The sequence below is a fragment of the Helobdella robusta genome, assembly GCF_000326865.2.
Source record: "Helobdella robusta unplaced genomic scaffold HELROscaffold_55, whole genome shotgun sequence".
In the NCBI taxonomy this organism is placed as follows: domain Eukaryota; kingdom Metazoa; phylum Annelida; class Clitellata; order Rhynchobdellida; family Glossiphoniidae; genus Helobdella; species Helobdella robusta.
This window is the reverse complement of record NW_008705295.1, coordinates 796,845-823,478: the sequence shown is the minus strand read 5'-3', so window position 1 is coordinate 823,478 and position 26,634 is coordinate 796,845. Positions and strand designations below refer to the sequence as shown.

At 31.3% G+C, this 26,634-nt stretch overlaps 4 protein-coding genes across 4 annotated transcripts in view; 2 read left to right on the top strand and 2 right to left on the bottom strand.

Moving 5' to 3' along the window:
* Positions 1–6,376: 6,376 nt before the first annotated feature.
* HELRODRAFT_86976 (hypothetical protein) lies at positions 6,377–11,507 on the top strand (the record flags this gene model as incomplete). Its single annotated transcript, XM_009028352.1, has 9 exons — positions 6,377–6,433; positions 6,745–6,849; positions 7,048–7,090; positions 7,538–7,613; positions 8,303–8,347; positions 9,528–9,707; positions 10,849–10,936; positions 11,065–11,217; positions 11,400–11,507. 9 exons carry the CDS (start codon positions 6,377–6,379, stop codon positions 11,505–11,507), a joined length of 855 nt encoding a protein of 284 aa, XP_009026600.1.
* Positions 11,508–17,759: 6,252 nt separating this feature from the next.
* On the bottom strand, positions 17,760–18,701 carry HELRODRAFT_179614 (hypothetical protein; the record flags this gene model as incomplete). Its single annotated transcript, XM_009028425.1, has 3 exons — positions 17,760–17,837; positions 18,067–18,179; positions 18,515–18,701. 3 exons carry the CDS (start codon positions 18,699–18,701, stop codon positions 17,760–17,762), a joined length of 378 nt encoding a protein of 125 aa, XP_009026673.1.
* A 442-nt stretch (positions 18,702–19,143) lies between these two features.
* On the top strand, positions 19,144–21,210 carry HELRODRAFT_114815 (hypothetical protein; the record flags this gene model as incomplete). Its single annotated transcript, XM_009028424.1, has 7 exons — positions 19,144–19,271; positions 19,353–19,398; positions 19,868–19,949; positions 20,072–20,214; positions 20,520–20,596; positions 20,624–20,787; positions 20,830–21,210. Coding segments are annotated over 6 exons (477 nt in total). The 3' UTR covers positions 20,625–20,787; positions 20,830–21,210.
* A 334-nt stretch (positions 21,211–21,544) lies between these two features.
* Positions 21,545–26,634, bottom strand: part of HELRODRAFT_179612 (hypothetical protein) — a gene marked incomplete at both ends in the record, with an annotated part of 10,563 nt that continues 5,473 nt past the window's right edge. The window contains 11 exons of the mRNA XM_009028423.1: positions 21,545–22,012; positions 22,431–22,475; positions 22,753–22,875; positions 23,109–23,201; positions 23,339–23,529; positions 23,877–23,931; positions 24,157–24,264; positions 24,654–24,806; positions 25,637–25,805; positions 25,981–26,209; positions 26,449–26,548. Of these exons, the coding sequence (XP_009026671.1) occupies positions 21,545–22,012; positions 22,431–22,475; positions 22,753–22,875; positions 23,109–23,201; positions 23,339–23,529; positions 23,877–23,931; positions 24,157–24,264; positions 24,654–24,806; positions 25,637–25,805; positions 25,981–26,209; positions 26,449–26,548 (1,734 nt within the window). The remainder of the gene's footprint in view (positions 22,013–22,430; positions 22,476–22,752; positions 22,876–23,108; positions 23,202–23,338; positions 23,530–23,876; positions 23,932–24,156; positions 24,265–24,653; positions 24,807–25,636; positions 25,806–25,980; positions 26,210–26,448; positions 26,549–26,634) is intronic.

Below are 26,634 nucleotides of genomic sequence, written 5' to 3'. Positions count from 1 at the left end.
GTAAATACAGAAAAGCGAAAATACAAAACGAAACGAGACGAACATACATACAAATAAACAAACAAACATAAATACATATATACAAACAAACCAATATACATGCATACATACATACATACTTTAACATACATACATACATCATACTACAAACAAACAAATTTACATACAAAGAAACAACCTACTCAAAATTTAAGCAGGTAGATATAGGCAAACACAGGTATGTTCTTCCATCCAATTAGGTACACACACACACTAATATGTGAAAAAAATACAAGCAAGAAAATGTGTTAATATGTACTGCAAACGAATAAAGCCCAAACAGAAATGATACTATCAGATACTACCTAATAGATATCTATAGATACCTAATAGATACGCAAATAACACAACTTAAAAATAATGCATACATAAATAATACAAGAGATATACAAAAGAAAAAAAATACATTTTAACTTACTATGAGAAACCGTAGACAAATTATAATAAAATAAAACACGAAAGAGATACACCTAAGTTTAAATAAGAAAATAATATTGTGTTGATGTTGTGTTTGATAGCTGTTGTTGGTTTGTGTTGAACAAAAAACAAACAAAACTAAAAACACAAATAAACTAGAAAGTAAGAATGAAAGAATAGAGTCCCATACTTACCTATGTTAACTAAATTAACTCACCTACCTATGTTCCATTAGCTCAACTTTCGAATTAAATCTACCTATTTGTACCATTACAAAGAAAAAAGGAGAAAAAGATGAAGCATCAAGCAAACAAAACAACAAGGTGAGATCTGAGTTAATTGAACATAAGCAAGCCATGACTGGAATTAAATAAAAGCTTAGAAAAAAATAATTGACAATAGGTAGGTAACTTTGTATCGTCTCCTTTTCATGTTTGGTGATTGTTTTTGTTTTGTGCGCATAAACACGCAATGCGCATACAATACAAAAAACAAACATGATACAAAGGTGATACAAAAATGATACAAACACATACAAATAAATACGAACATGTCGTTCATGATAGGCGCTTTTTCAATTAAACGAGATGTATGTACTAAACAGAGGACTGCATAATTTAATTATATATACACATATAAATACATATATATATATATATATATATATATATATATACATGTATATATATATATATATATATATATATATATTGTTATAGAAGAAAGAGTGCAAACATATATTAAATATTAAAATTATATATACATACATATATACACATATACATAGATACAAACAAGATCATATATATACACGCATACACATACAAACACACACAAAAGCACACAAGAACACGTTATTTACATGCAATCTGAGTCACGGGTGCTCAGTGGAGCATGAAACATTGCTGACTGACGAATGTATGTGTTATGTATATTTTTTGTATTGTATATGTTATGTATGTTGTACATGTATTGTATATTGGTGTATAGGTATGTGTATTGTTATAATGTTTTTAATAAAATAATAAAAATCATAATAAATAATTGATTGATAATAAAGATTAATTATGCCATAAGAGTCAAACACGTTCAACGAAACTTTGGATCAGGATTTCGTTTATAATAATAATTATTATTATTATTGTTGTTGCTGTTGTTGTTGTTATTATTATTATTGTTATTGTCAGGGGTAATGATGTACACCTGCCTCCAGGGGCGCTCTACATCTTCTCAATGCCGGCTACTTCAATCGTGGAAGATAGATTTTTTTCAATTATTCTATTAATTTTGCATTAGATTAATGACAGCACCTGAAATGATTTTCTTGAAATGAAGCTTACATTAATAATTTTTTGTTTAAATTCAGTCTTAAAAATTTTTTGTCACTTATTAAAAAGCATATCGAGATTTTGGTTTATATTTGGTTGATTTATACACTTCAATTTAATTGAATATCTGCTATAAGCAGATTAATGTTGATTCTCCTTTTAAACGCGCATCGTCATGGTTTAAAAAGTTCGCTTTTAGTCAGTTTCCGTTTTCGAATCGTTATTTTTGTTGCCGAGAGTTTTTCTAAATCACCGTTCTGTTCTGTATTCGTCGCAAATAATCACCATTTAAAAAAATTAATTAATTAATTATTATTTTTTTGTACAATTTGAAAAATGGACGACACAAGGCGACTTGTTCTCTCCATCCTATATTTTTTTGATGACCAGCAGCGCTCTCCTGATCTCTCACCTGATGCCATAGAAAGTTTAGAAGGTCTTCCATTTTTTGTTGTATCACGTCTAATCAATTTCAAATATTCAATTAAATAATTGATAAATTAATTAAATTTCCTCAGTCGCTTCACAGTGCTTGGAATCAGCCTACCAAATCAGTATAAGAGATGTTGATGCCATTGCACAGTGCAACCTACCTGCTTCATTGCCACAAATCTTCAACGCCGGATTGAATCATCTCGTTAGTAAGATCAAGATGGTTGATTATGCATCATTTTGAAAAAAATTAATTTTACTGTTCACTTTCCTGTATTGTGTTACAAGCTTTGTAGTAGCCCTTTATTAATTTTTATCATTGTACTGTTTACTGATTTACTCTGTACATCCCGTGTTATTAAAACTGATTATTTAATTGAAAATTGAATAAGTCTTTATCAAACTTTGTGTTACTTAATTTATATTCCTGCTCAGTGTTATTTTAGTGTTATGAATTTATTTTGTAACAGGCAACTCCAACGGCCTGTGACAAAGTTCTAGCAGAAAAATTAAAAGCTGAAGGTATCTTACTTAAGTTACAAGTTTATTCAATCTATTGTTAGGTTATTTGTATATATATTTGGTTTGATAGTTTTTTTATTGTTTTACTCTTATGTAAATTATTAAAATACTATTGATTATATTCAAATGCATGATCATATAAAAGTTTTATGGATATGTAACCGTAACTATATATTTTACTTACATTATAAACAAAATTATACGTTCATCTTCTGTATCTTGTTATATATCATGTTGCATCATATCATGTCATATCATGTGTATCATACATATTAGTACATCATGAACTTCTATAAAATTAAACAGGTAATGAGTATATGAAGCAAGATTTATATAATGAAGCCATCAAATCATATACAGAGGCTATCAAGAATGATACTAGGAATGCTGTCTACTACTGCAATAGGTGAGTGTGCTAAGTTTTTCAAAATAATATGATATATACTTTCAAAAAAAATCGACCATTATTACATCAGATTTCTTATCTGTCTGTGATAATGTCTGTGATATTATGTCTGTGAAGTTTTTTTGGTGCGCATATTGAATGAATGGTTCATGTGTGTTTGCTTGTTGTATGGATGGAATAGTCTGGTATGCATTCTGTCCAAATGTTTTTCCATTCTTTGAACCACACATCAAACATGCATGATCTTTTAAATATTGATATTCGTAATTTTGTTTTTCATAACCGTGCAGAGCTGCTGCCTATGGCAAACTTGGAAACCACACAAAATCCATAGAAGACTGCCAGTCAGCCATATCAATTGATCCAACCTATGCCAAGGCGTATGGCAGAAAAGGGTTTGTCTTGCAATTTATTTTATTCATTTGCTTAACCATTATTATAACTAAATTTTCTAATTTTTTCCAGACTAGCGCACTCAGCTATGAACCAACACCAGCAGGCCAAGGATTGCTACAAGAAGGCCTCCGAACTGGACCCCTCGAACGAGAGTTACAAAGAAAATCTCAAGATGGCAGAGCAGTCTCTCAGATCAGAAACAACAAATGTTATTTTTTTTATTAATTATTAATTGGTTAATTATTATCCTAATGTTTCCCATAATTTCACCCACCTATTCATGCCATGGCAGAGTACTGGGCCAACACCAGGAATGGGTTTTGGTGGTTTAAATCTCGGTGGAATGGATTTTTCCTCATTTTTGAACAATCCCATGCTCATGAATATGGTCAGTTTTTTTTTAGGTATAATAAACTTTTATTTTCATTTTATTTGTAATTCATACATTATAAATAGTTTTTAGCTACTAACTCATGTAGATTTGCTTGTCCATTCATAATATTTATCTGAACTTTTTCTCATTTTTGTATCATTCCATGCAGGCCACCACAATGCTCTCAAATCCTCAGATGCAATCAATGTAAGATTATTTCTTCAGCAGACCTTTCCTCCTCTGTTCAGTTCATTGATCTTAGTTTAATCTCTGATACTACCACATTGAATTTTAAACTCCATTAAAAGCACTTTAAATTTAATTTCATTAATCATTCTGAATAGTTAACACATTCCTACATTCTACATTATATTTTGATCATTCTATATATATATTTTTTGGTTTCTCTGAACTGAGCAGGATGGTGAACATGATGTCGGGATTGGGAGGGGGTGCCGGTGGTCCCGAAACTGGTGAGGAAGGATTAGGGGGCGGTACGGGAGGTCCCGACGCTGGCACTGGCACAGGAATCAACAGGCTCTTAGAAGTGTTAGTTCTCTTCTTTTTTTTTTGCTTAAAAGCATTTTATGGATGTGATTTATCTCACATTTTCAATATAAACTTTATTTTTATGAACTTATTAACTCTTGTCTTGTTAATGTGTTTGCTGCAATGTTCGATATATGCATATCCTGAGTGCTTATATTTATTATGTACATATCAAAATTTTGTTAATCTATAATTTTTTATGATAACGTTAGGGATGTTATCAAATTAAGTTATTAGAAGATTAGAATTAATTAATATTAGGTTTGAAAGATTGAATTTAATTTGTACAGTGGTCAGCAGTTTGCACAGCAAATGCAGCAGACAAATCCGGACTTTGTGGAGCAGTTGAGAACTCAAATGAGCACCACTGGTGGCTCGTCCGCAAATCCCGCCAACAGCAATCCACCAAATAATAGCCAGAACAATTCGGAAGGTTGACTATCAATTTATTTATTACAAGTTTTTTTTTAGTTGAACTCTGAAGAGTTTGAAACACATTGGCTATCTAATATTTATTTATTTATCTATCACTTTATTTACTTATTTTATTTATCTCGTTTTTATTTGTTTATCGTTCGTTTGATTGGCTTAAATTATTGAAAATTTGAAATAGGTGATAACGGCGGAGTATTGTAATAATGAATTGTGCACGCCAAGAGCACGAGATCTATTCCATACCTGGAACACTGATTGCTAAATTAAATACCCAGCAGTTTTACTTATTTAAATTTATTTTACAACTACTATTGTTTAACTTTCAATTGATCGTTAGGCTCAATTTCGAATGATTTATGAATTGTGTTTGTCGTAACAGTTGTCATTCTAGTTTATACCTGTTGGCGAGCTAAAGCCGTTTCGGAATTATTCGCGTGTGTCAAGTCATTTGGTTTTTTATATTCATTTATCGGAAAAATCTTATTTTTAAAAGGTAAAAAAATGGCCTTAGACATTTCTAATTAGTCGTGCAGGTGAAATATGGTTGAGTTTGTTCACAAATTTTTGATTAAAATCTCCCGCCTACATTCATGATTAAAGTGGATGTATGTGAATGTATGTGTCTTGTATGGATGAAGCGTGTAGGAATATCGTGTGTAGAGAAGATGTATCGTGTATAAAGAGAATATATGTAGAACGTGTCATGTTGAATGTGTGCATATATGAGTGTATAATGTGTAAGACATTCACAGTTCATGATGAAAATGGGCATTTTACCGATGATAGGCCGGTATGAATCACATTGTTATTTAAATTCACTTTTCATGATTCATTCTCTATCCCATACAACAACGTTAATTAGTAGAATAATTGTAATATAAAATTAAAATAGGTTAAATTAAAGTTCACTTAGTTATTATTTAATTCGCGATTTTTGCGAGTTTTTTGAAGTTATTTGGATTAATTGAAATTTATTATTTTTATTTTAAAATTCACTATTGAGGTTGTGTTGTACATTATTCATTGGACATTTATCATTCAAGAATCTGGAGTCAAGATTATCATTATTAGATAGGTTAATAATTAATTAATTAATTAATTTTAATGCAATAATAAGTCAGTGTGTTGTATGCAGTGTAATTAACAAAGAATTTTAAATAATTCGTTAGTTAATTTAGTTTAGCTTTAGATTTTGAGGGCTAGAAATTAGAACAGTACTTGGCATTCTCTAGCAGTTTGATAATAAATTTAAAAATTAAAATGTATTGATTTTCATTGTTTTTTGTAGTAATTAATAAATAAGTAAATTAGTAAATGTAGCAATAAGTAATAAATACTGTAATTAGCTATCTATATTATACTGTTATAGTCAAAGTTTTAGATTTTATAAAGAAATTTCTGCTGTTATTCATCTATTTATTCTCTGTGTTTTATGCAAAATAAACTTCTCTCCTCCTTATAGAAAGAAATCCCAACAGAATGAACACTTGTAGAGTACAGTTGTTGGATGGCAGTGAAGTGGACATTGATATTGATGTTCGTTGTTGTTGTTGTATGAAGTCTTTTTTCTTTGTAGTTTTAAAAAACATTTTTTATTTATCTATGTTAAATTCACATTATAAAAATTTAAAAACCAGAGAATAGTTTAATATAAAAACTAAAGATTAACACTCTTAACTAACTAAACTCACATTATACTCAGTGAGTCGTATCGTACTAACAGTTATGTATTAAGTATGTATTGTAATGTGTATATATATATATACATTGTATATTCAAAAATAACACTTTGTTATTTCCTCCCAATAATTTTTTGTATTTTTAATTTGAAAATTTTGACCTGTAAGAAAAAAGCCTCAGGGCAAGAACTGTTTGATCTTGTCTGTAAGAAATTATCATTGAATGAAGTTGATTATTTCGGTTGCACATACAAGGAGAATAAGAATACAAAGGTTTCTATTGTGTTTTGTTTTACTTAGTTTAGTAGTAGTTATTAATTATTGTATGTGTGTTTAGAAAAATTAGATAATCATATTAATATGTGATTTATTAATTGATTTGTTTGTATTTATTTGTTTGTTTGCTTATTTATTTTATTTATTTATTTCACATGATTTGCATTATTAAAAATTTTATGTGCAAATTTCCAGGTTTGGTTGAACAATAACAAAAAGATATTCAAGCAGATCAGCAGTGAGAAATTTGCTAATTTTTAGTTGATATCAAACTTAGATATAGTGATCTCATAACTTATAGTGATATCATAACTTATAGTTATCATTATAGCTATCATTATTTTATTTATTTAATTACATTTTTTAATTGCTTGTAATTGCCTAATTAATTATATTTTGCATTGTTAGATAAAACAGCATTAGAACCAAAAACAATTAAAAAGACATCTTTCAAATTTTTAGCTTAATTCTCTTTTTCTTCTCAGCAAAACAACACTTAAGCTTAGGATTGTTTAGCCAATCCTAAAATTATTATTGGACACTTTCTTAATCATTTCCATGCTCTTGATAATAATTGTTTGTTTGTAATGCTAATGGGATAGTAGACATTGTAAATATGTAGTCTGAGACATTGTAAAAATGAGGTAAGAGTCATTGGAAGAAAACGTTTTCCAAAATCTAACAGATACACCATGGGTCTTTTCATTTGAGGTAAAATTCTACCCCCCTGATCCAACCTGCCTCAATGAAGAAATCACAAGGTCAGTCAATCAGTCAGTCTGTCAGTTAGTCATTTAGTTAGTTAGTCAGTTCAGTAAGTAGTGTAAATTAATGGGTGTTAATAGGTAAAACTAGTTTTTCACTTCCCTATCCATGTTTGTTTTTGGTAAAGCATTTTAGATTTAAATTTAATTGTAAATTTTTGAATAACCCCAAGTACGTTTTATATATAAGAATAGAGATATCGTGTTACATTAAGATTCTTAAACTGGGTTAAATGTCTGCTTGGTAAATTTTTCCATACGTTTTTAAACCAAATATGAATAATGTTACTGTTGCTGTCGTTAATGTTGGTGTAGAGTGTGTATAGAGTTGCTTGTATTAGTCTATTACCAATCAATGAAACAAAATGAAAAGAATACGGGATCACACGTATGTATCATTCATCAACAGTGACACATCCATGATGTATCCCATCACAATCAGTACCATGATTCCTCATTCATTCAAAATGAACTGCATTGGCTTGAGTGTTTTTGAGTAAATCTGTCATTGGTTCTATTCTTCAGTTGAAGTCTTTCGTTATTTATTTTATATTTGGTTTTTCATCATTACCATCATCGTTATCGTCAACGTTATCATCATCATTGATATCATTATCGCATTCATTATCATCACCGTTATCACCATCATCATCATCATCTTCTTCTTTTCCATTGTTACCTCACAGATATCAATTGTTCTTGCAGTTGAGGACTGATATACTCTCTGGGAAGTATGAAATATTATTCTTAGATATTTTTTTAAATTAAAAGTTTGCTTAAAGATAATTTTTCTTTTTCCTTTTTTACTTTTTTTTGTTCACCATTGTAATTATTGTTATTATTATTACTATTATTATTATTAGTTTATCCACGGAATTTTTTTATCAAGTATATTCACATTATTCAGTTTTAAAAAAAATAATTAAATTACCAGCATAGCGTGATGGAGTTGTGATTGTTCGCATTATTTTTATTATGGTTATTATTATTATTGGTTATTATTATTGGTTATTGTTAGTGATAATAATAATAACCATATTATTATTTTATTATGTTTATTATTATTTGTCTATTATTATTGTTATTATTTATCAATTCACTGATAAAGATGTATAAACCATTCCAGCATTGAATAAGTGTAATAGGAATAAAATTGAGAAGTTTATTTCTTGAGCTAACCCATACATACACACGCACGCACACACACACGTACACACACGCACATAGAAACATATATAAACACATAAACGTCCACACACACGCGTACGCACACCCATATACAAAAACACACACACACAAAAACTTGCTAAAGCGCATTCACCTACACAAAAACACATACAGAGACTAGTGTGGGTGTATGTTGTTATCTGGCTGAGCGCCCGCCTACTGTTAATTTATGTATGTATATTGAACGATGTTCTGTTGGCAGTGATGATGCTGATTCATTCGTTTTATTCCTCCAATATTTGATCTGATGTCTGTCAGTCTAATATTCCTCCAATATTTGATCTGATGTCTGTCAGTCTATCTTACTCACAACTATGTGTTTAATCACGTCATGGTGATGATGTAACTTATCGTGTTAGTGTTGTCATTATCAATGTCTTCATCTTCATACTTGAATAATGTTGAATATTCATTTTGTACAGTGCTAACAGTACTTGGCGATTATTGCTTATCATTACAATGACAAGCGTACATATATATTCAAAAATTAACTCAATACAATTTGAATACTTTCTACATGTTTCGTACCTTGAATGTAGTTACGTTCTCTGCGTATGATGGCGTTTGATTCACAGAATAAAAAAAATATTCAGAAATGGAGAAACACAAACACACACACAAATGTACACCCACAGATATGCACACACACACACAATTACACAACACACACACACACGCTTAAAGATTACCTTGTTCCTTCATGACCTATGCCCTGCTGGGCTCTTACGCCGCCCAATCACAGCTCGGAGACTACTGCCCCTCGGACCATGGCACTGGACATGCGTACCTCAAGGATATAGGTTTTTCCCCGAATCAGACAGACGAGCTGCTCGATAAGATTGCTGAACTACATAAAACTAATCAGTTAGTAGTTATGATGATGATGGTGGTGGTGGTGATGGTGGTGGGGGTGGTGATGATGATGATGGTGGTGATGGGGATGATGGTGATGGGGAAGTAGCTGGGATGATGATGAAAATGATTGTAATAATGATTATGGTGATAGTGACTTTGTGGGTGAAACTGATAATGATGGTTCTAATAACGATGATGATATTGATAATTACTGTTTGAAAAGAATATTATTTAGGATTTAAAACAATAAAAAATAAAATTGCACTTTTTTTTCTTATTCAATTATTTCGCAAACATCACATAATCATAAGAAAAAAAATCATAATGGCATGGAGATGATTGCATTTATTTCCATTAATTATATTTAGGATCCATTCTTATTATTTATTATTATTATTATTTATATTATTATTATTATTGTTATTATTATTATTTGTGATGGAGTGAACTATTTCATTAATGCATTTATTTGTGTGCACAATCCCCTGATGTATATTTTGTTTAACATCTCTTGGTCTCTCTCTCTCTCTCTCTCTCTCTCTCTCTCTCTCTCTCAAGTGCATTATGGTAGGATAATCCTTGGTTTATGTTGTATTGTGTTGTGTGGTATTGTGTTGTGTGGTATTGTGTTGTATTGTATGGTAGTTTATGTTTGTGTTGTATTGTAATTTTAATTGAAATGTATTGTATTGTTTTGTTTTATATTGTATTGTTATCCATATTGTTATATTGTGTTGTGTTGTATTGTGTTGTAAAAAATTGGTATAGACATTGTTACATAGATGGATAGATTGATGGATAGTCAAATTTGATGAACGAATAAAGGACCGCATGAATGAATAAATTAATTAATTAATTAACTGATGGACCGATAGACTATTGGAGGCAAGGGATTGTTTGTTACTAGGAAATGTCATGTGGAAAATCATAATAGAATAACGTTTTTATTTGCACAAACTGGTCTGTTTTGGAAGTAAATATGATACTCTGTTCTGTTGATGTTCGTGTGCCTTTGCAATTGTTTCTACCTATGTGTATGTTTTTATTGGTATGTATTTGTATTGATATGTATTTGTATAGGGCTGTTTTTCATCTCATTAACATCAAAACCTCATTAATATTCATGAATAATAAACTCCGCTTATTTCAGGGGCATGCAGCCGGCGGAGGCGGAGTTATGTTTCCTCGACAATGCTTACAAACTCTCGCTGTATGGCGTCCATATGTTTCAAGCGAAAGTTGGCTTTTGTTTTTTTTTTTATAGCTGATGATTAGTTTCATTTTACACACACAGACACAAAGACACACACACAAAGACACACACACATCTCAATCTATGGTTTCCTATCAAACTCTAACCTTCCAGGACAGTAACGATTCGGAGGTCTTGCTAGGCATCTGTGCTGCTGGTCTGCTCGTGTACAAGGAACGCCTGAGACTGCATAGGTTCACCTGGCCGAAAATTTTGAAGATCTCCTACAAGAGGAACGTTTTCACTATCAAGATCCGACCCGGAGAGGTTGCCATCATCATCGTCATCATACCTGTCATCTTCATCATCATTCCAATTCCATCCCATTTGCATCAGCACTGTCATCATCTCTGTAATCATTAACTGATTAGTGCTGATGGTTGAATGAGATTTATTTTAGACTCTCGTGCAGACGGAATTAATTCCAACCTTTTAATCATTACTGACAGTTTGAGCAGATGGAAACCACAATGGAGTACAAGCTTGCGAACTATCAGACGGCCAAGAGATTGTGGAGGCTTGCTGTTGAACATCATTCCTTTTTCAGGTTTTCGTAAAAGATGGATTATTGTTTTAAATCGTCAGACTAATTAATTTTAATTTTTATGTTTGTATTTCTTTGATAATTCATTTGCAACTACTACGCAATAGAACTCTTAACCAATCCGATCCGTCCGTCTATAAATTAATCAGCCCACACTAAAACTTTTGACCAATCAGATTGCGGGAAACGGACCCACCGCCTCACGGATTGTTCTCGAGATTCGGTCCGAAGTATCGCTACACTGGCAGAACATTCTACCAGGCCCAGCAAATGGGCGATAAGAATCAGAGGGCTACGGTCACTCGACTCGTTGGCAGAAAGTTCGCCGGGTCCAGGAGCATGGAAACTGGTCAGTTGCAAGATGAGGAGGAAGAGGAAGATGACGATGAGAAGGATAAATAATGATGATAATAATAATAATAATTAATAATAATAATTAAAAACTAATCATCATGAAAATTTCATTTGCAGTACTGACAACGTATAGCACGGAGAGGGCAGAAGCGTACCAGTACGATGGCTCAAGGTCAAACACTCTAGACATCAGAGGTCGAAGGTCAACGAACGATCTTGATAATGATGAACAGGCCGGTTATGGTAATGATGGTTACGGTACTGGTCAGAAATATGGCGGTGGCAGTGGCGGGGACGCCAATGTAGTTGGTGTTGGTAGGGTCAGCAGTGGCGTAGGGGGTGTTTCGCCGAATTACAACGAGGGCAGGAGTCAAAGTTCAAGCAGGAAGATTAATGATAATTTGTCGGTTAGTGTTGTTGTTGTTTGTTTATATTTTGGCATTTTTCGTTGTTGTTTTTGTTTTTTTTTCAATTGTTGAAGTGTTTAAATTGGTGTCCTTCTGGTGCCTAATTACATCTGATTGCTCATATTACGTTGTCATTTACAGACATCAAAATTGATGTTTTTTAGCGGTCTGACTATTTTTATTACTCATATTATCGTTTGCCCTGAAAATAATAACAATATCATTGCTATTCATATTCTCAGTTCTGTCTGCTCTATTTTTTATTATTTTTTTTTTAATTTGATTATTAATCTATGTTAAAAAAGTTTCAGTAGTAGCCGTAGTTATAAATGTATGGCGAATTTTTGTTCGCACGTTATCTCCTGGCATTTTCTTATCACATGCCGTTCTCCATCATCTCAAATATAAACACATCTGTGTACGTAAGAAGTGTATTTGCCTGTGTATTTGCCTGTGTATTTGCCTGTGTATTTGAACACATGTTTATCGAAATGTTGGTGTTGGTATTTTGGTGGGGTAATAGTATTTACCGATCTGCTATCTTAATTATCTTTGTATATAATGCAGTACATGTAATAATAACTCTAAATTTAGAGCAATTTTTGAGATTCTTGTATATACTGACGTATTTTCGTACGCATTTCTTTGAATTGTATATGTATGTTTGTATTCTGTATAAGTATTTATACATTTGTGTAATGTATTGTGTAATGTATGTATTGTATATCTTTGGGTATACAAGTCAATGTGAGTGTGTTTTTTTATAATGATAATAATGTCTTTTAACTTCCTAGCTAGTGATCTGCCTTATCTCTGAATACTCTGGTTTTAAAGATTATTTTATTGTTTTGTAGGTTTCTATATTTGAATACTTGTTCGTTGGTTTATTGTGTCTGTATGTTTGCGTATTTCCATAGATGTATTTGTATGTGGATTGTGTAGTCTTTGCACGTGTATATTTTTGTATGAAACATTTTATCTTCGTGTGATTAACTCGTGAATTAATCAACGAAATGCATTCATATAGCTTTTTTTCTGTTATAAATTTCTTTCACAATATCCTAAATTGTTCTCTAATACAAAATACTAGACAAACAATGCGAAAGTAGCTACAACAACAAAACATACAACAACACCGCCACCAACTACAACACAAACACATACCATACAAACATACACTTCACGTACATAGACTTGTAATACATACACATACATCGTACACTTTACGTACATAAATTTGTATATATATATATATATATATATATATATATATATATATATATATATATATAAACAGAATGTAAACAATTTGCCGACAAATGCAAACATCAGCGGCAACAACTTCAGCAACAGCAGCAGCGACAACAACGACAACAAAACAATCAAATATAATGCGGATGCTTACCTGATCGACTCCCAATATGCTAGTACCGACAATCTGTTAGGTGCACACAGCAATGATAGTCTTAATACGTCTGTGAGTTAGTTAGCGTAACCTTAGGATAACTCATGATAGTTCCATATGCACTTTCATTGATAAACTAATGTTATGGTTGTTGTTGTTAAGTTTTTTCCGTTAATGACACTGTTGTTATTACATGCCGCACTATAAATATTTACACCACTAGAAAAATACTTGTTCAATTACGTTATGAAAATGTTGTCGATTTTCGAGTTAAAATAGGTTAAACTGAATGGTCCTATCCTATCTTTCTGCACGATAGCAGCGCCGAAACACACGTCGTACCCGCACCTAATATGTCAAATTATTTTTGTATTTTTTGTATTTTTGCCGGTCAGATGGAAGTTATTATTTATGATTTATATTTTGTTAGATTTTTAGCACGAGCTGGTCCAGATTTAACTTTTTAAAAATTTTTATTCGTTATTTTCATATTTTAATTTTTAAAATTAACATTTTTTTAACATGTGAAGCCTTTAATTGTTTATTACTCTTTGATAATAATTTTTATTCAACATTAGTTTTTCTTCTCTAAATATCACGTCTGCAATCAATTTTTGTCATCTTTCATTCATTCATTCATTCATCCATACACACACACACAGACATACACACAAACACACACACACACACACACACATATATATATATATATATTTTGCACATGAAATTTTTTAAACCACCACTTAAAAAGATCTATCTATTTATCTATCTTCCTATCTTCTTCAAGTGTTTTCATCTTATTTATCTATATGCATTAATAAAATTCAAACATTATCTAAGAGTTAATTAGTTAATTTTCCAATTTATTTCGTCTTTACTAATATTTGTTATTTTTTTAATAGTTAAGAATTCAAAACATAATTTTTGAAATAAAAAACTTGTATATGTGTGTGTGTATATCACGATGGGATGTAGAATTGTAAATATTAAGTTGATAGACATTTGTTTTAGTTTAAATTTGGATGTTTAAATTTCAAAATTTCGCGATTACTCTAACCAGTGCAGTGCTACGAGTGACGAAGCTACATTCCCTCTAGAACCCTACCCCCAGCAACACTCCCAACAACAACAACAACAACAAAGTTACTACTCCTACATGCATCAACAACAGCAGCAGCAACAAAATACTGGATATAACAATCAACCATTAACTGCTAATCAATATGATATGCTGTATGAGCAGAGGATAAGAGCTGGTTTGTTTGTTTGTTCGTTCGTTTGTTGTTTTGCTTGTTTGCTTGTTGCTTGCTTTCTTTCCTTAATTCATTTTTTCATTTTTTTTATTTATTCGTTTATTCAATCATTCATTAGTTCACAGCCAAAACTGAAACAAACAATCATTCTCACTCATCCTTCTCACTCATCATCCTTCTCACCACATCGTCGTTGTTGTCATCATCGTCCTCAGGGAATGATGATGGCTGGACTGCCTATAATGGTGGCACATCATCTCTGATGACATCATCTTCATCCAAAACGTACACTGCATCTGATGGCACTATCATCACTGAGGTAAGATGATGATGATGATGATAATGATGATGGTGAGGATGATGGTGATGATGATGATGATGATAATCATTATTTCATTAAACTAGTTTTGTTGTTTTGTTTAATATACAGCGTTGACACACACATACACACACACACACATTCACAATCAAGCAAACAAACACACTAACTCACAAATATTTTTTTTTTCTACACACACACATAGAGAGAGAGAGAGAGGGAGAGAGAGAGAGAGAGAAACTCTCACAAACACACACACACACAAATATTTAATAACATTATATTTTTTCATATGTAACAGCATCGTATAGAGAGGAATGGAGTAATAGAGACGAGAATTGAGAAAAGGCATCCAGATGGTGGCTATTCTAATCAAGTAGACTATGATAAGGTTTATCTATCTTATCCAGTGTTATTTTTTGTATATATGTGATGATATCTCTGTGTATCTGTGTGTGTCTTTATGTATCTTTGGGTATCTTTATGTGTCTATGGCTATCTTCATGTATCTAGTTAGATATTAACAGTAGCATTAACGTAAACTACAACAACAACAACAACAACGATTCAAACATATACATAAACGTAAGCGGACACGCAAAATGAACAAAAATTTATACAGCAGCAACAACTACAACAATTTGAACATTTACATAAACTTAAACAACAATAAAAACATAAACATACGCAAACAAACAAACAAACATCAAAATGAACAACAAACAGGCTCTGTCAGATGCAATACAAGCAGTAACGAACATGAATACTGACCTTGCCGTCGAGAAGATTGAGATACAGACCAAAGACAGTCACTCTACTTTCATATAAATCATGAAATTTACTTACTCTCTCTCTCTCTCTCTCTCTCTTTCTCTCTTTCTTTCTCTTTCTTTTTCTACATCTACATATGATTAGTTGTTTAGTTAGTTAGTCTTTTGGGGTGTTTGTTATTAAATGCATTTTTTCTTGTCTATGTTTGTATTTTTTCGTTTTTGTTTGCTTTTTAACCATTTTTTTAATTAATTTGTTTGGTTAAAAATTGTTTATAATAATAATAATAATAATAATAATTATTATTATTATAAATAGTAATAATAATAATAATAATAATGGTAATTATTATATTTTTTCATTTTTATTTGTACCCAGTCAACCTTTTTTTTATTAATGTAACAAAAACTCATATGATTAATTTATCATATTATATCAATTTATATTATTATTATATTTAAGTCTAAACTAATGATACTATATCAACAATTCTGTCTTGTTTAATCTGAGTTTATTGGTTTATTGAGATTAATACAATCTAGTTACACGCACACACAAACTCACACACACAAACACACACAATATTTATAAAAGTTTGTCTGTACTTAGATGCGCATTTAGGATTTTTTGATATATTTACAACAAATTTATTTATATATTTATAAAAATTGTTTATCACCATATCTATATTCATTCATTCGATCATTCATTTATTTATTTATCAGTTGTATTTTTATCATTTAAAAATCAGTTTTTATCAATTGTATTTTATTATTTATATCATTTTATATCATTTTGTAACGATAATGTTTATAATAGCTATGTATACAGACGTGTTTTGATGGTAAATATGTCTACATTGTATACGCTTATGTACATAGATATAAGTACTTGTATTGAGTTTGTATTGCATATTGGTGGTATATGTATATTGATATTGTTCATTCTTTGTTTTGTGTATTAAAGTTTTATATCAGTATCATTGTTGCTGTTGCTTATAACTGCTTGATATATATATATATATATATATATATATATATATATATATATATATATATATATATTAATCACATTATTCACATTATACAAATTATATATATTAAAACCAAGAAAGAGTTGATATGTATATATATATATATATATATATATATATATATATATATATATATATATATATATATATAGTTTTAAACAACTATATATATGTGTGTATATTTATATATATATATTTGTTTTTTTTGATTAGTATCTTAATTGAACAATTATATAAACTTTTTTTAAACAGAGCAAAAATCAAATAATGTTCACATGTTTATATGTTTTTATATATCGTCTTGTTCATAATGACGTTTACGTTATATCATTTTTTTTATAAATTTTTTCATACTTTTGGTCTTTTGTTTGCTTTCTTTATAATTTTTTTTTCAAATTTCTATTGTGTATATTTGTCCAACTCACAAATGATAATAATGATAATAATTATAGTCATTTAGCCTTAAATATAGGAATTTTTTTATATCTATGTATTGAACTGTTTATCCAATCTGTCGTTTAATATTATTTATTTATCTTTTTAACAATAGAACTAAATCAACATAGGTATATAAATTAAATTAGTTCATCGGTTTTATTGTTTGAAAATAAGTGAAACCGGAACTCTAAACGAAACATATTCAGAAATCAAAATATTTTCAAAAGAGAAAATAATTTTAAAATGATAAATTTTCTTTGTTGTCATCATCGTGGCTGTCGTTCATCATCGTGTTGTTCTTTGTTTTTTGAGTTCTTCAATTAGAATATTTTGCATCTGATTTTCGGCCGTTCGTTTGGCCAGCTAGTGAAATTAGAAATTTTTTTTCATAGAATTGTTTCCATCATTAATTTTAACCGTCAATTTCGGTTAATTAGATTTAATGAATATATTAGAAACTAATTATAATGAGTAACTCTTTTTAATATATCCATTAATACCATGTCATATATCGTTAAATACCTATTAGTGTATCATTAATGCCATCTGATATATCACTGAATACTTCTGAAGTAATTAACTATGAACCAACCATGTCAAGTAGTAGTTCGACTTTTATTGTTAAAAAATTTTTCTCTTCAATCGTTTGTTGCAATTGCTTTTTCAATCTTTTCATTTCTTTGTTGTTTGTCGGTTCATCTCCATCTGATTGGATTGAATTCGTTTGTTTGTTTTTTTTCAATAAATTTGTTACATTGTTTCATGCTGTCAACACTTTTATTTAAATTTACAATCGTGATACTTTGTGGAATATTTAGACTATTTAACTAGCTACGGTGGTGGAGTCTAAAAAAATTTTGTCCGTCTTGAGAGTTGAGAGAACACTGACCATCTTTATTTATTTATTTAGAAAACCAGGGTGTTTTCAAACTGGTTTAGACTTTAGAGTCTAATGACGATTTTAAACTTTACTTACATATATTCATATATCTGGTAAATGTTCAGTTCTGTACTAAATGATCGTTAATTAATTTACTAACCGGCCACCCAATCTCCTCTCTCGAAGTGTAGAATGTTCTCTCCTAATCTCACTTTTATGTTTCCGTCATCCGGTCTGAAATCTATCTTTCTCTCCTCCGCGCTCAAATTCAAATTAGATAGGGACGCAGCTTTTCTGGTTGGTCCTTTTTTGGGTTTAAATTTGTTAGAAAGAAATGAAAAAGGCATTTTGTCTAAAAATGTAAAGTTTATTAACAAATAAAATTCGAAAGTTATAAATTTCTAAAAACTGTATAACAATACATCTATTCCTCGTTGCTAATGTAAACTAAAAAATGCATTGAAGTGTATAAAAGTGATTTTTTTTATTTTATTTTATTTATTATTTATTTTTATTTTATTTTCAAACTTAAAATAAAATATTTCATTCATTTAATATTAACATTAGCAAATTAATTGTTTAAAAAATTTAAAACAAATAAATTTGTCACACAATCAAGAAATGTAAAAAAAACCTTATGTAAACTCTTTAAAAAATTTATTATCGAATGCATCAATGCTTATTTAACTTCGTTGATCTTTCTTTTGAATTGTAAGCTTCGCATTATCGCTCGAAAGGTCGATTCGTTCCGATTAGCGGTGTAGGAATTACGATTAGATTAGATTAGGGATGATTTCGTCGAATGCTCTGATGGGATTGGCTGCTGGGGCCGGTGCGTTTGTCCTGTTCTGTTTCTACTACGACCACAGGCGAAGAAGCGATCCTCTCTACAGGGTGAAACTTCGTGAAAGTCCGTTGTTTGTTTTGTGTTTATTTATTTTTGAAAAAATAACTATTTAAATAAAAAATTAAAACTGATAAATAATTTTTACAGGAAGATTGAAAGCCAAGGAATCGGCCAAGAAGGCTAAAAAAGTTGAAAATGTGAGTTTTGATAAATTTTTGATAAATTTTAGTTTAAATGAAATAATTAACTAAATTTGATTAATAAATTTGCACCAACATTTTTAATTCCACTCTTCTTTGTCTTTCAAAAGTTCATGTGTTGAAATAATATCAAGCATTTAAATAGTAATCGTGTTATTAATTAAATAAGTGAAAATGATGTTCAAAGTAGAAAAACTCCATCATATGCCATGAGAAAATGTTTCTTGTAACAATTTATGTTAAAATTAGTTTCTGTTTATATTTTTATATTTATTTTAATCATTGATGTGAATTTTCATGTGGCATCGTATGCATTTAACGCGTAAAAATTAATTATAAACTGAATTAAATTTTGAATAAAAGTTTTTATTCAATCATTCAATTAAATTTCATTATAACGATATTATAGGACAATAATATAATTATTTATTTTATTCAATGTTTAAAATAATTTTTCCAAAATCAGAAACCTGATTTGAACGATCCTGAATCATGTCAAAAATTTTTCCTGAGAGAAATTCAGTTGGGCGAAGAGCTGCTTAGCCAAGGTTATTTAATTAATTAATCAATTAACTAATCAATTAATTGAATAAATAACTTCATGTTATTGCTAACAATTGCTGTTATACTAAATGCTGATATATTTCAAATGACCTATAAAAATTTAAAGGTGACATACATGAGGGCATTGAACACTTGGCCAATGCCCTAGCTGTCTGTAGCCAACCCCAGCAGCTGATGTCTGTTTTCCAGCAAACCCTCCCACCACAAGTCTGTCAGCTGCTTGTCGCTCAAATTCCCATAGCAGCCCAGGTTTGTAATGATCGTCATCATTCTCACTAATGTATCGTCATTCTCCTAATCCATGTTAAATTTCACTAATATACCTTTACTCTAGCTGCATTTGTTTAAGTTTTATTTGTGTTTTTGTTTTTTTTTTCATCTTTGTAGTTTTATATCACTATGTTTTGGCATAAACAGTGGTATTTTATTAGTTTCATTAAATTTCATGAGTATATATTTGTTGAATCTTCTTTAATTAATTTTGTTAATTTGATGAGTAATTTGGTATTTTTTTTATAAATTAAGTAATAAAATAATAATATTAATGTTTGAAGCGCTTGGTTGAAGGTGAGTTAGATGGTACATTTCCTATCCATGGCAAGCCGAAACTCGTAGAAGACGATTTGGAATAATAATTTCATTAAATTTTTAAATTTAAATCGTAATATGATAACATTATTATTTGTGTTATTGTTATAATTACAATCTGATTTTTATTAGATATAATTCATATTTGGATGGATGAATTAATGAGATATCATCTGACATGATTCCATATAAATAAATGTGGATACATTCATTGCTTGTTCCTGCTAATTTTGTGTACATTCAATTTTGTGTGTGTGTGCGTGTGTGTGTGTGTGTGTGTGTGTGTGTGTGTTAACTATTTTGGAGACTTTTATGTCACTGAAAGAATTTGATGTGAATTTTTTAAGAAAGATTTTGGAGAAGTTTTCGAAGTTTCATATTATGTATAATGGTCAGGGAAGTGGCATCATTTATTTTTTAATAATGTAAATAATGACGTCATCGTTTATTTTTACCCTTTTTACTTTTGATTTAGAAAGTTCCGTGGAGTGTTCTATGACGTAACAACAAGTATGGTATTAAGTTAACAATATACCATTATACACACATTGAATCTTTGTTGTGTGTATGTTTAAATCTTCTGAACATACGAATCTTTTCATTGTTTATTTATAACAGTTGATATTTCATCTCAATATAAAAAAAAATTGATAAAAGAACTCTTTCTACAATTTCCTTTTCAGCAACTATTCTGGAACTATTGTTATAATTTCGTACATGAATTAATGGGCGTCTGAGTGTCGTTATTTATTTGAAGCGGTTTAGAAATCTATTTCAAATGCTATTTAGTCTCAAATAATTTTTACAAAAGTATAACTTTAGATTTCTATCTGGATCTAAAAGTCATTCTTTACGTTTTAACCTCGAATCTGGTTGTCATCTGAATTAAAAAAGAGAACTTCACCCAACACTGGATGTGCTAATTTGAGAAAAAGAATTTTCAGTTATTTTAATTAACTTAAACTTTTAAACCAATTTATTAAACTGTAAATTAAAAATAATTCGATGAGTCGAAATCGTTAGAAGTACTTTGCCCAGGATTAATAAAGTCCTGTGAAGGTAATATCCGCTTTATACCGAAATTTATAAAACTCTCTTCAGGACTTTGTAACTTAGCTTTATGTCTACTAATACTGTTACTGCAATCATCGTCATTATTGGTAAAATTATCACTTTTAACAGTAGTATTGCTACTAGCGTGTTTAGTACTACTTGTGACGTTTGTAGTGACGGTATTGTTAGTGTTGGTTGTGGAGCTAGATAGTAACTGATTCCTGTGTAGAAGTGCGTTTGAATTCGGATGTACGAGTCTGTCGCTGAATTCGTCGTAAAAATTGAATGAATCTTCGCTAGGGTAGCCGATATCGTGGTCGTCGTAGTCGTCTATGCTGCTGCTGCTTCTTTTTGAGTGGTCGCTACACGTTGACGATTTTGATCTGTTGATGGTTTGTTGGCGGTCCTTGTTGGGTGGTTGTTGTTGGCTGGTATGTGTGATTTTTGTGTTAAATGAATGATATATATATTAAAGCTGATTGGTTTTAAAGTTGTTGTTGATGTGTGTTGTTGATCAGTTGTGGTTCTTTTCAAAACAAAGTTCATGTAAGTGAAAAACAAACATCTTGCAGCAGCAGGTATACATAACAAATCCCATAAGAGCACCAATCAACGAGCCAATAACTGCAGCCAATCCTGCAACCAGCCAATCTGAAAGATCAACCCGAAAGCAAGAATCGTCTGATTGGATGACAAAAGTTTGAAATTTAGAGCATTAAAAATTCAAAATCACCATAATTATCATTGCCAGCACCTTTAAGAGTTGACCATTGATATTCATCGTCAACCGACTTGCAGACCAGGCAATGATTGGACGAACTGACCTCGCCGACCTTGTAACACATTCCATCAATGATGCAACTGTTGTGCTGTTGCGTGCGTGCGTGTTTGTGTACGTGTGTGCGTGCGTGTGTATGTTCGTACGCGTGCGTGCGTGTGTGTAGAAAGGAGAAAATACAAAAAATATTAACTGTTATTGTAATTATTTTTATCATCATCACTATAAAACTTATCATCAATCGGTCTTATCGTTATCTTCATCATCATCATCACCACCACCACCACCATCATCATCATTGTCATAAACATCATCATTTTCATCATCATCATCATCATTATTAGCAGCAGCAGCAGTAGTAGCTTCACCTTCTTGCGACACGAAAGTTTGTGAATGTCGCATCTATTGCAGACAGAGTCGTAAGGCATGAAAAGGAGAGGATCACTATCATGCTCGCCATCGTTACTTACACTTATTAGGTAACTTTTTACCTGATGATGATGATGATGATGATGTTGATAATGATGATGATAATGATGATAATGATGGTGCTGATGACTACAACACAGATGATTAAGTTTAGGTAGGAAAATTAAGATGGAATAATTATGTTAATGATCATGGTCATCATATCATTATTGCCATTCGCGATAATCATCATCATCATCATCGTCACCACTATCATCGTCATCATCACCACCATCATCGTCATCATTATCAAGACCTCGGGGAGTGGGCACTCGGCAGCGTAGGTACTGATAAATATGGCCTTCCTCTTATCGCGTCTGCCAACTAACATCGGGTTGTCATTGGTCATCTAGAAATAAATAACAATAATAACAAAATCATAACTGTAACAATAAATGCACTTTTAATTCTTATAAATATGCAATTGAATGCCTGCAAAACGTTTCCCTTAAATACTAAATTATACACCAAACTCAAATAAATCACTTTATATTCCTGAAGATGGCAGGTCAGATTGGGATTATTGATGAAGTTCCGGCCGTAAAGGATCATTCTGGAGCAATTCATCGTCCTGACGTCACACTGTCCCAAATTTTTGGACTCTAAAATCTGGGGCCGAGATGGATAAACTACGGAACAGTCAGCCGTGGAAAATCCATTATCGCATACGCACATTCCTGGCGAATTGGTGACGTCAAATGGCGAATTTAAAAAAAGTTAGCAAAATTTCAAATTTCAAAGAGTATTTTCGGATCTTTGAGGTTCTCCTTACAACGTCTCAACAACAATTACACCATCTTGTATTGTACTTTTAAATGTTATACCAATAAATAGCGCAAAAGTTACCAAAGTTTTTCATAAGTATATGTTATAAAACAACATAACATCAGATAATAATAACTATCTATGTTATCATAACAAAATTATAGCCATAATATTAAAAATTATTATTAATATTTCAAATAAATTATACCACATAAATATGACCATAATATAAGAATGGATGTTTTATTCTTTAACATACCCCGAACGCAAATTCCATGATAGCTACAATCGTTTATACAAACTTGGCTCTTAATCTGAAAATAAATGTGTATGTTTGTTTGTGTATGTGTGTGTGTGTGTGTGTAAATGTATGTGTGTGTTGTGCGTGTATGTGTGTGAGTGTGTGTTTGTGTGTATGTAAATGTATGTGTGAGTGTGTGTGTGTGAGTGTGTGCAATTTGCCAATTTCATTGTTGTTGACATCATCTTCATAACAAAATGTGAAAATTAAATAAAAAATTATCCCACTATCCCATTACCTTCCGAACGATTTCCCTACTAAGGAACACATCCTTCTGCACTTCCTCCAAGCATTGCTCCTTCATGGCGTCCCGAGCCGATGTGGCCCAATCCGTGCTTCCGGTTATCTTAGTTCAGATCGGGATTTGTGTGTGTATAATGCACACCCACGCGCGCACACATACAGACGTGCACACATATTTATACAAAAAACCAACAAAAACAAACATCACGACACACCTCTTTATGTCTTCAACGCAAATTCTATTTTTCTCATTTTCAAGATCAATTGAAAGAATATGTCTGCACACACACAGACACAAACGCGCGCGCACAAACACACACACACATATACAATACTTTACAGGCAAACCAAAATAAACACAAATACACACACATCTATATCTTCATTCGTGCCCACATACACACACACACAGACACTTAGACACATACAGACACACACAGACAGAAAGAAAGAGAGAGAGAAAGAGAGAAAGGAAGAGAGAGAGACAAATACCTTTATATCTTCGACGCAAGTTTCAATTTCTCTCTTAAAATCAACGGAGAGTATATGACCGCACAACTTGCCAACGCTGTAGTTGCCTCGCATGAAGTTTTGGCAAAATTTGGTGGCGGCTTTCCTGGTCCAGTTTTTCGTCCATTCCCATTTCTAATGGTCATGATGATGATGATGAAGATAATGATGATGATGATGATGACTATAATGATGGTGGTGATGATAGTGACGTTGACGACGATGATGATTGTGATGGTGGTGTATTAACGTGTGTGTGTGAATGTAAATGTGATGATGGTGTTTATAGTGGTGATAATATATCATCATCTTCTTCATTAGCATCATCATCATCGTCGTCGTCGTCGTCATCATTACTTACCTTCTTTTGATGTACCTCATTTATTTGAATGGGTTCATTATATTCATCATCACCGTCGTCATCATCATCATCCTCTTCATTGTTATTATCATTAAAATCGCCCAGTATTGATCGTTTGGCGATGGTTCCAGATGACGATGATGATGAAGATGATGATGATGATGATGACGATGATGACAGTGATGAATTTCTTGTAGACGTTTTAATGTTTGTAGAAGAGGCCGTCGTCGAAGTTTTGAATTTTAATTTTTGTTTAACCGCGTGCTGAACAAGCCATTGGGTGATATCTTCTCCTAAAAGTATTATTCATTCAATAATTGGTTAAACGTTACACACACACATCTCCCACACACACACACACACACACACACACACACACACACGCACGCACACACATACACACACTCATACACACATACGAATATCGGTATTTAAAAGTACCGTGACAAAAATATCGATTGAAATTTACATGAGTTAATTCTTATAATAACAAATTCTATCAAGTTTAATTCTTTAAAAATCTCATTTTGATTTAAATTTAATTCTAATTTAAATTGCATTTTATTCTATTTTTAATATAAATATAAAGCCAGCCTTCGTAGACATCGCAGTGATCGACATCTATCGTCTGACTGCATTTGTTTTCATAGTCAAATTGTTTTTGTTGTTGATGTTGTTGTTGTTGCATGCATGCACAAAATTTGGGAGGTTGATAATTTTTTGTTGTTGGATTCGTTCCATAAAAAATGCTCTCCGAACTTTTCATGTTTACTCTGCGATGAGTTAGTCATCGTTATCATCATCATTGTAATCGTCATTATCATTATTGATCCACTAATTCATTCATTCATTCATTCATTCATTCATTCATTCATTCATTCATTCATTCATTCACTCACTCACTCACTCACTCACTCACTAGTTCGTTCTTTCATCATCAACTCTAACCTCCAGCTTTCAATAAATTCATCCGGTTCTATCCTAAACCCACCACCATCCTTATCTTCCTCTTCCTCATCATCATCACCATTATCATAATCATTATTATTAATATTATCACCATGATCACCACCATCATCGTCGTCGTCACCATTATGAAGATGTTCATACGTTATGATTGTACCGTTTTTTAGCCTGAAATTTCGGCCAGTTGACCAATCGTATTGGCCACAAAGACCTGAAAACAATAATGATGATGATAATAATAAAAATAATAATAATAATAATCTTAAATTTCTTATCCTATCACTCAATGGTACCAACAACAACACACACGCAGCTACATGTGGTATTGGATTCAGCCTGATCAACGCATCGTACACATTGTATATGATTGATCGCCGGGGATCTCCTTGTATTCGAACCCGGTGACTGCGAGGGCAGGATCAAGCGCCTCTAACCACTACACTATCTCACCTTCAGTGTTATATAGATCTCTAGGAGAGGGCACGACCCAGACGTTTAGCATTGGGCCGTTTAACATCGTTTTGACGTACGTACCGTGTGGAAGATATATCTGATGATGATTATAATGGTGGTGATGATGATGAAGAAGATGATGATGATTATAATGGTGATGATGATGAAAAAGATGATGATGAT